The 10,894-nt window shown below is 38.7% G+C and overlaps 1 protein-coding gene and 1 pseudogene across 1 annotated transcript in view; both read left to right on the forward strand.

Moving 5' to 3' along the window:
• The window catches only part of ADAMTS18 (ADAM metallopeptidase with thrombospondin type 1 motif 18), a 364,329-nt gene that overhangs the window by 333,751 nt on the left and 19,684 nt on the right, over nucleotides 1-10,894 (forward strand). The window contains exon 21 of the mRNA XM_025045377.1: nucleotides 131-375. Coding sequence (XP_024901145.1) covers nucleotides 131-375 — 245 coding nt within the window. The remainder of the gene's footprint in view (nucleotides 1-130; nucleotides 376-10,894) is intronic.
• Nucleotides 7,951-8,069, forward strand: LOC112478300 (annotated as a pseudogene).

Genomic DNA, 10,894 nt, shown 5'->3' on the forward strand with positions numbered 1-10,894 from the left:
CATAGGCATAGAAATGGATGTCAGTTAATGATTCAAAAATTTCTGCCCTCCAAAAATGGCCACAACATATCTCTGAGCATTTCTCATCACCTTCAATGGAAAACAGGAATGTTCTATTTTTTCCACTTAGAATATTATCCAGTAGTCATCATTCCAGCGGGGGCCCGAAGCATTGAGATCCAGGAACTACAGATATCCTCCAGTTACCTCGCAGTCCGAAGCCTTCATCAAAAATACTACCTAACAGGGGGCTGGAGCATCGACTGGCCTGGGGAGTTCTCCTTCGCGGGGACCGTGTTCGAGTACCAGCGTGCCTTTAACCGCCCGGAACGTCTGTATGCGCCAGGGCCCACAAACGAGACGCTGGTCTTTGAAGTAAGCCCTTGCTGTTCTTTCTGTTCTCACTGCCTCTCGCTAAATTTATAACGTCGACCCCAGTTTGATCTAGCTGAAAGAACTCCGGTCCTTCTAGTTCATTTGTTTCCTAATGGCTAAATTTCAAAGTGCAAAAGACAGCAACTCCATTGGGGGAAGGGGGCAGGGATCCGATGGGTCTCCAAGAGAATGCTTTGATGTTCTCATTTAGATGCTGACTTTTCACTGTTACACACTTGGCTGTGCTGAATGCTAAGGAATAGCATTCATTGTTCCAGCCTGTCTGTGTCCGCCGTTTCGGATAGTCCACTGTAGCTATTTACCGCAAAGGTCGACTGGCCCAGGAGGCAGAGTGACATAGTAGAAAGGACATTTGCTCGAATGTCGAAAAAATTTTAATCATAGCAAACCACCTTACTTTTGTAGGTTGTCATTTTCTTAGAGGTAAGAAAAGAAAAAAAATCAATGGGTAATAATGATAACAAAAATAGCCAGCATATCTGCAAATGCCTCAGCAAGACTATTATCTTTGGGACTCATAATGTCTACAGCTTCGTAAATGGGGCTCATTGCTTGCTTTCAGAGGCGGATGATTTGTGTCAGGTTGTGCGGAAGTCACACTGGCTCCCGCTTGCTGAGGACTTACATAACCAGGCACTCATGTTAGTCATTTTGAGCTTCAGTTTCTTATCCACAAAAATTGGGATGGAAAACCCACCTCACTGACGTGCCAGAAGAATAAGCAATGAAGTGTGACTAAAGCCTAAAAGGTTCACCGCCGTCACACAGCTGGAGGAAAAGCAGAGCTGAACTGCAGTCCAGAGCTTCTCCATCCAGGAGTCTGATATCCGCACTCGGTCCAGTCTTACTGCTCTGTTCAACTAAAGGAAACAGAAGCTTAATTCGATAATAATAATTATCATTGTTAAAGTCGCCAGCCTTAAACATTTGCTAAGGAAAATGAGTAGAAGACAGTTTTAAAAAATGACCCCTTGTAACTTTGGATTCTAAATCGGATATTGTACATGTAGTATGGTCAAGAGTACAGACTCTTAATTAGCTGTAGACTTGGGCAAGTTTCTTAACCTCTGTGTCATTTAATGTCCACATTTGAAAAATGACCAAAAAATTGTAGCTAACTATTAGGATTATTGTAGATAATTTAAGATAAGTGCAGTGCTCACAGAGTACTTGGCATATAATGTTTGTAACCATGATCTTCATTTTGCCTTCTGAGTGTGCATGTGTTTTTAAATTTAGACCTCAGACTATGGTTAGCAAACTGGTGACCACAAGCCAAATCCAGATCCAAGATCCGTATAATATTAAAACAAAATGGATCAATGCTTTAATATAAGGTGATTTCTTATAAACATATAGATTTTTGACATCTCAAGAAAAAAGAACTTTGGCCCCAGTGGGTACAGTATTTGAGTTTGCAACCTTGGTCCTAGATCTTGACTGTGAGTTAACTTCCTACTATTTTGTGAACTTGAGATACTGGGTCCTGTCACCTCTATCTGTGTAATAGAAGGTCCCTCAGAGATTTCACAACACTAACTCAGAGAGAAGCTGTCATTACAAAATAGTCTTCCAACCCTCTCAGGTCTTTCGGAAGATGTGTGTAGGAGCCCCAGATCAAACTGGACTTGATTTAAGGTGGTTGGAGCTCAACAATGAAACCAGCCCCTGAAGCTCTACTTTAAGTAAACCTAAAGCACAAGAATTGAACTCTCTGATTAAAGATTTCTAGACTGTTTTTTCAAACCCCTGTTTTTTGTTTTACTTTGTTTGTTTGTTTTTAGATATATACGTTCGATTTATTTTCTTTTAGTCACGTAAGCAATAAACATCTTTTTCTTTAGAAGAGGTGTATTTTCTTTAGGGAGGTATACCCAGCTTGCAAGGTATCCATTTTAAAGCAACATGGCTTCATAAATTTTGCCAAGAGGACTTTGATCCACTCTAAGCAAATTATACAAACCAAGTTCTGTGGCTGAAAAATAATGTAGATTAGGAAGTGGGGTGAGGTGCCTCTCATGGCTTCTGCCATGGGCAGTCAGAACAAAGTGCAAATCATTCCTCATGAGAAATATGTGTTTTATTCCTCCGTGACAAGCAACCTTTTTTTTCTTTCTTTCTCCAGTTTTGTCATAAACACAAAGCTCTTCCAGTAGGCTGTTCATAGTCTTGTTTGTAATTTAAGGTTTGCTGTTAAACGTATATTATCTGCAGGAAAACCACAACAAAGAGTAAGGCAAGAAATGATGGAAAACGCAAAGCAGAATAACAGAGTTCCTTCTTGCTTTCATCTTTAGAACCTGAACTATCCCCTGGCACGGTCTGAGTTGATTAGATTAACCAGATAATTGACACATCATCACTGAACATTGTACCAGCCTCAAGCTGAGAATTTTTATTTGTGCTTTGCTTAATCTGAGCATAGCTCCATATCTCATTCATCTATATTATTTAGCCCTGACTAAAACTAAATCTTTGGAATGTTCACCAGGTCAAAAGTTTTCCTGATGTTTAGGAGCTATTTTTGAGAAAGAAGATGGCCTCAGTTGGTGATGGAGTTCTCCAAATTTGGTCAGGTTCATCGATCTGTCTCCTTGCAAATACAGACAGCTCCTTGTGGTGAAAAAACAAAATGAAAGGGGGAAATATTAGATAGATCTAAATAAAATTATAAGAACATAAAGTCTTCCCCAGATTCAGTTGGCTATGTATAATATATTTTTAAAATAATTTTTACTATTATAGAAATAAGAACCATAATAATCTGGCCAATTATACAAAATCAGTTTCATTGTAATGGAGAGAGGTCACATTTTTTAACTCTTGTTTTATGAAGTCTCACTTATGTGCTCATTCTACTTACAGAATTAATGAAAGCTTAAATTAATGTCCTAGAAATGTGACCTGTCTGAAAGCAATCTAGAGGGACACACATGTGATTAATTGGACATGAATTACTTGTATTTCTAAAGGAGTTATGGTTTTATTCAAAACTTACAAATATGTTAGGAACGGGAAAAAAGTCAAATCCAGTAACTTAGTATTTCTGTTTTATCTTTAAAAAATATTGGGGTTAATGACTAATGACTAGTATTTCAATTATACTTTATTCTTTTCGGGAGAACATAATCAAATTTTAGGTCAGGTTTTTTTTTTTTTTTCCCTATGTGCTCAGACCTCTTCTAAATCAATAGAACACAGTGATTTTATAAAATTAAAATCACAATAAGCAATAAATTACATTTTTCCAAAACTAGACTATATCAGTATCCAAGTAATCCATGGCTATATTCTTTAAAGGAAGTTAAATAAAGTTCATATGCCTTTCCATTCAACTACGAGTTGAACCAAAATGAATACTTTTGGAGCCAAAAATATGTTCACTCCAATATAAAAATGTTGAATGTGTTTTACAATCCTTTGGGATGCTGAAATCAAAGTGTGGGAACCTACCAAAATGAAAAATGCTGTTGCATCCACAGAAAGCATAAGTCTGTGAGAGAAAGCATAAGTCTGATGTGTGTGTGTTGTGTTCTCGTGGCCACTTAAAATTTCTGTGTGTTCACTAAGTTCTCATTATAGCATAAAGTTCAGCAGAAGGACGTGTTTGCCAAGCACACGAGGACGACATTGTGAGGCTGGTGTCCCTCTTTGCACCACGTTTGTAGACATTAATCAGACCCTTCTGATGATTTAGGTCACTATCTTCAAAGCCCTTTTCCTCTGCTCACTTCCTCTTGATATCTGAAAAAAGAAAAAAAAAATTTGTTGGGCATCCATTAATACCCTGTCTTGTACTAGACAGTGGAGGTATACAAATGGTTAAGACATAAATCGCGTCAACAAAACATCAGTTATGTCTTTAAAAGCTGTAAAGAGTGGGTTTCGGTATGTGGATCCCATTCTTTTTAGAAGCAACATGGGCTAGAAACAGGGAGCTTCTGTATAGATAGTTGGTGATATGGGTTACTGTGCTACTCTCTGTGTCACTTTGCATGAGTCACTTAAACTATTTGGGTCTCAATTTTCTCATTTGGGAAATGATTTCCCTAATCTAATGTCTTCCACTGTATCTGATAGCACTGTCCTTAAGCACTTTAATAGCACCTGAAATCCTATATTAGCAGAAAGATGATTTACTCGTCTTTGTAGCTTCCACAGCTGGCATAGTACCTGCAAGGATTGTAGATGCTCAAAAAAATACTTATTGGATGAATGACATCCAAAGATAAAATTCATTTAAAAGGTAGAATGTTCTTTCCAAGTTGAAAAATTATAAATAAATTAAGTAAATTATAAGTAATTAAAATTTATAAATTAAGCGAAAGGACAGTTTCTCAGACCAAAGTCAGGAATGACAGGCTGAAGCCAGCTTCTCCTTACCCCGTTTCTTTCCTTCTGTCCCAAACCACAGTTGTAATCTCAAGTTCTCTGGAAGGCCTGGACTTCTGCCGTACACATTTAAAAAACCACTGGATTTCATCATCTTTCAGGACTAGTCTTAGAACTGTGTAAGTTTAAAGTTGAGTGCAGTGAATAGCATTTAAAATATTGAAATTTGATCTCCTAAATTGCATTTGAGGAATCAGTGTGCTCCCTAAAATGCTTGCCTTTCCCAAAGTGAATAATTTACACATAAGAAGTTGCTGACCAGTTGGTTCACAGTAGACCTACCTTAATCTGGGAGAGAGACAACTTGTCCCCCCAGGCTGGGGGGTTTCTCAGATTTTTTCACTTATTTCTGAGCGTTTTCTAGTGCAAGGCATGATGATGCAATCCTGGGAATAATTGACTTCTGTCAGTTAACCCCAAGAGAAAAAGTACATGGCCCAACACCAAATAAAAGTGTCTTCTACCTCTGGTTATTTTTCTATGTCAAAGCTTTATAGAATGTCTTCATAGGGAAGCTCAGTTTAAATGGAAAACAGACCTTTTATCGCCAAGTAACATGCCCGCCCAACTATAAAATGCAGTCTCCGTTACAAACATCCATTCTCCTTGGAACGTCGACTCTATGTTTCAACGTTTGCAACAGGTGGATGTCAATTTAAACAGTGCTGGTCCCACTGATTTCCTTGGTGGCCAAGGGAAATTCATAAGGATAATCAAGGATTTATATGATTGTCTTAGGTCTTAAATATTTTAGGCATTATTCAATTCCATCAATCAACTTTATATTTTGAACTACACATATGTATGTAAATGAGTTGGAGAAAATGAGCTAATTTTCATGACCCTGTATTATATTTCTGCATTGTCCAGGGGAAAACTACACACACACACACACACACACACACCACCCCCCCACCCCAGCACCAAAAGAAATCAATATTGATTTGGCAATCACATACACATTCTGAGGTCACTACAGATACAGTTATTATAAACTAAATAATTTCCACATATTTCTTTTATTCAACTCATTCTGTACAACATAAATCTGGAATGAAGTCTAAGGAATTTCTCATTGAACTAGTGTACTTATCAGTCATCTGAAAGATTTAAAAGTCAGTTTTTATTTCAATAGTCTTTAGGATATTATGTATAGACCACCACATCGTTTATTTTATTGGATCTGGGAAGACCAAGAAAAACTAGATCTGTTTCTTCCACATCCCCCATAACTAAATTTAGTATGTGTGTGTGTTGTGTAAGGAATTAAACTTTGAAGTGGTAGAAATGTGAAAACTGAAGATCAGAGTTGAAATTTATACATGCCTTTGTTGGGGGGAAAAAAATGATTTAATCTGAAGTCATAGTTGTATGCCGGGCTTTTGAATGTGGCTGAAAAGTTGATTTTTTTCCATTTTCAGATTGAGATATAGGTATTGTAAGATCACTGACTTTCTTCTTTGTTTAAGCATGGCATGAAAGGCCTGCTTGCTTAATGTACATTTTTTAGGAGACCTTGGCAATAATAGTTAAAACCACATAAATTCTTTTTTTTTTTTTTCATTAGTTAGGTGTCCACTTAGATTTGATACATTCTTTAGAAGTGACTGAAGGTGAGTTTTTCGCTAGCTGATGCCCTCTCCCCTCTCTCTCCCCTCTCTCGCCCCTCCCTCTCCCCTCCCCATTTCTTCTCCCATACTCTCCCTCTCCTACTTCCTCTCTCTCATTCTCCATTTGTCTCTGATGTTCTCTCTGTCTCTCTCACACACACAACAATGAACGAGTTACATTCTCTATCAAACTGTCATGCAGTTGGAAGGTAGGTGAGGGAATTCATCATGAGTGTTTCATTATAAAGTAACTTCATCTCTGTCTGATTAACAGTGATTCAGGATGACATGATAATACAGGTTGCTATTCTAAGGCTGAAATATGATCACCTGTGTTTTTACAGCATTCCTTTTTTTTTTTTTTAAGTCTTACAAATAAAAGCTCTCCTTTATGCAAGGGTTTTTTTTCCTCTCCGTTACGTGGCAAAAGGGGGTGTTTAACTCCTTTAAACCCCATTCCCAATTAATAGTGTTCCAAGGGAGAATCGTAAAGCTGAAAAAGACAGCGGCCTTTGTAATGACAGTAAGTGAGAAATAGGTTAACCACAGGCTAGTTTCAAGGCAGAAAAAGACATCTAAAGAAAATTACTATAATAAACAACTTCCTCTGCTCTTTGGCAAAAGGAGATGATGGAGTGGCGGGGGACCAGGTGGACAGGCACATTGATCAGTGAGATGACAGTGTGTGAGCACCACTGACAGAGTATTACCTTCTCATCTAGCCCCTTCCTTGTGACCCTGCTGTCTGAATTCTCCCCAAGGGAAAGGAGCTGAAATGAATAAAGATGTGCCTCGAGATAAAATCAGTCCAAGGTAAAGGTGATTAGCAGAGCAGCATGGCTTGAGTGAAGACGCAAAACACGAGAGAGGCAAAGACATAATGGAGGATTAATTCAGAACAGATGATACAAAACACGGACTCCAGAGGACAATTCCGAGGTGCTTTGGCAATGCCACGTCATTTGTCTAGAGAGTGCCCTTTGTTATTTGAAGTGTAGGCCTCAGTTAATTCATGGTGAATACTTCTATGACGGGTGGGAGAACACTATTTCTCTTCACTAAACTCTGAGGAATGTTGATGAGTTGAATTAGAACTGTAGTCGAGGTTCAATGTGTCAACCTGCACCTTTGAAGCTGCCTCACAGATGCGTTTCCAAGTCCCCATCAGCGTCTTTGTGTTGCTGTCTCTTGTCAAATCCAACTCACTCACACATAATAGCAATGATGATACCCGGTCATGTTCTTCAAGCTTTGAAGCAAACAAGAGGAAGGTAAAGACAACTGGCTGACTTTTCACATCACAGGGGCTTCCAAAAATCACAAGGACTTACAAAAACATGAATCCTACCCTAGAACAATGGGACCGTCCCTTCCAGAGCATTAGTCCACACATAATGTACGGTGCGGTTTGTGACATATCAGGAAGGGTTAATCTATAAAGTGTGTTTCAGTTGTTAAAACAGGGGTTAAATAACATCCAAATAAATGCAAGGGAAAATGGATCGAAGAGATTAAAAATCATGGATATTAGCATGTTCAAGAAATAAAATGTGTCTACGGCCATGCCACCCTGAACAAGCCCAATCCCATCTGATCTCGGAAGCTAAGCAGGATCAGGCCTGGGTGGTACTTGGATGGGAGACCACCTAGGAAGACCAGGTGCTGCAGGCGTAAAAAATAAAAAATAAGGAATTGTAAGCTGGCAAGGTCCTTGCAATCTGTGAAGTCAACCAAGGGTTGCCTCGCCTAAAAAAAAGAAAATGTTCAGGTTTGAACCCAGGATCACAATGTAAATGGTATAGTATGCTCTTGAATCCCAGTGTGATAATATTTTTTCAATAGTTGGTACAGTTTTTAGAATTTTAAATTAGAATCCTAGACATTATGTTTCATAGCTGGGGAGGCAGTGTCGCTAGAGTTAAGATGTTGGGTTTTGGAGTCAGACACTCTCAGAGACTCAAGTCCCAGTGTTCTATCCACTAGCTTCATGATCTTGTGTTTTGGTTTATTCATCTATAGTATTGAGATGATAATAGCACTGTACCTTCTTCATAATGTTATCAACTTTAAATGAGTTGATATATGTACAGTACTTTGCCTGGCCTACTTCTATTATTATTCTGTAAGCGATCAAATATGTTATTGAAGACAAGAAAGCTTTCTAGCATGCATTAAATTAAAAAACAGACTTTCAAGCTTATCCATAACTCCTTGATTTCCATGGAGAATTAGGACAACTGCCTTAAAAAAAAAAAAGATTTTAAATTATGAAATAAATACAAAGCTGGTTGAAGGTGTTTATAGTTTTAACATTAAACATAAAAAGTGGGAGCAAAAGAAATCTTGTTTACTCAAGATTACTCAGTAGGTCCTCTGTTTTAACTTTGTGCGCTTGCAGCAGAAGCTGCATCCTCCTCCTGCAGAGGGTGGTTGGTAGAGTCCAACCCCATCTGTGGTTTTCCAGCTTAAGAAGCTGTAAATTTTATAACTCTGCACCCTGCGGTCAAAGCTGCTGAGTGTTGTGTCTGAAGTCAGGTGGTTCGTGTGTTAAAGGTAGACATTAAACAGTTCCACCAAGGACCTGGAAGCGTTTAAGGAGGTTGCTTGCCAGCTGTAAATTAGAGACCCAATGCCATTTGGCTGGAAAACTCTGGACAAAGTCCAGTTAAGTAGACTGACTCACTGGCGGTCTTTCCAAATGTGTGCGTTGAACAGCGTGGCCGTCACGCAGCGTGGGGTGGTTCAGAGACAGTGTTATTGTGATGTTGCACCGTGAGGAACATCGGGGTGGGGGCGACATGGCATTCCTCTGTGGGGTATTTGCGTTCTCCACTATTGCTGAGAAAAGTTATTGACTGCCTTTGTAGAGGCCTTTGTAGAGGCCACTGAAAAGGTTTTAAGATAGACGTGAGTGATGGGAATTATTTTCAAATTACGTATTATCCCAGATGTATTCCTCAGCGTTCACAGAGACAGTTAGAATCTTAGCTTGCGGTTATCATTCCGAGGTCCTCCTGCTTCCCAGATTCTGCTGGGACCGGTCTGTGGCCATGATGATGGTCATGGTCACACTGAGATACGGAGGTATAAATAAGCCCACTAAATTAGGGGCTATAGTCTCCATCTAGGAAGAAGGGGCAAAGTCGTCGTTAGACCACAGGGCCATTTGGAATTTGGGAAGTTTTAAATTGTGTCATAAAACTGATTCAGGTGAGCAAAACCTCCACGTTATGGTAGACAGAGCCAGCTTGTGGGTGTGGAACCCGCAGAGCTGCCCAGGACCTCATGCACAGGAGGGCCTGACTTTTGGCCTAATGCTCTGCTGTCACCAACTTGAAATTCTTTATAATTTTTTAAAACAAAGGGCCTTGCATTTGCATTTTGCTCTGGGGCCCAGAAATTATGTAGCCATTCCCGAGGGTAGGATTGATTTATTTTTTTTAAAAAAGCCCATCCTTTTGAAAATCTCTATTCTATTAGCCAGACAGAGAGTCTATTTCCAAAAGAAATAGTAAAAATAGGAAAGAGAGATGACTACTGCTGTGTATTCTGTTCTTGGTCACTTTTCTCCTCAGTAATTAAGAGATATGCCTTAATTATTACCAAGAAGCAAATAACATGTTATAATGGGCAAATGCTCATCTTTTATACACTGGGTCTTGGCATCTATTTGTTTAAATAATTACTGACTTTAAGAGGCCTTTATAGGTTGTTGCTAAAATAAAGTCAGCTTTCTGCTGGTTGATACAAATATTGTCTTTCACCTACGTGATCACACACACAGCCCTGTATGTGAACTTACAGCTGCACTGGACATTATAGTCAGGCCTCGAGTCATTTGATTTTATAGAATTGAGAGACTTTTATTCATTTATGCATTCACTGAATACATTAATACATTCAACAAATAAAATAACAACATGTCCTATATGCCATTGGCTATAAAACTGTAATAGTAATACAGCAATAACCATCCACTATGTGTTTTATGAGTTAGTTATTTAAAGTTGCATAATCCTGTGATCATTTACAGTAAATTGTGTAAGTTATTTCTCTTCTTGCTTTGGCTGGCTAAGTAAACTTATTAACTTGATAATATGAAATGGATTAGTTGCTGTCTTGCTATTAAATATCGTTTGCTACTTTTCTTAATTTTTGCTCAAGAGTTTTACTTTTCAAGGGATGTTTACACATGTTTTTATTTAAGCTATGAGGGAAGGCAGATGGGAAACTTTCGAGGGGAGTAGAAATCCTCAAAGAAAACTGAAGTTCTCTTGTTTTGAGGCTTTTTTTGCTGAATTTATCCCCCAAGATACATTATTAATTAAATGACAGCCACGAAGCTTCTGTATGTATGTGACCTCCTCCCCCAGGTTCGCACCAGCATGAGTTCCTTTGCAGGTTCCATGGCATTTTGTTTTTAACCTCATAAGTAACTCACTATCATTTTTAAGTGTGGACCTGTCTCATTTCCTCATCTCCAGAGTGTCGTGACC

Source organism: Pteropus alecto, unplaced genomic scaffold (genome assembly GCF_000325575.1).
Source record: "Pteropus alecto unplaced genomic scaffold, ASM32557v1 scaffold42, whole genome shotgun sequence".
In the NCBI taxonomy this organism is placed as follows: domain Eukaryota; kingdom Metazoa; phylum Chordata; class Mammalia; order Chiroptera; family Pteropodidae; genus Pteropus; species Pteropus alecto.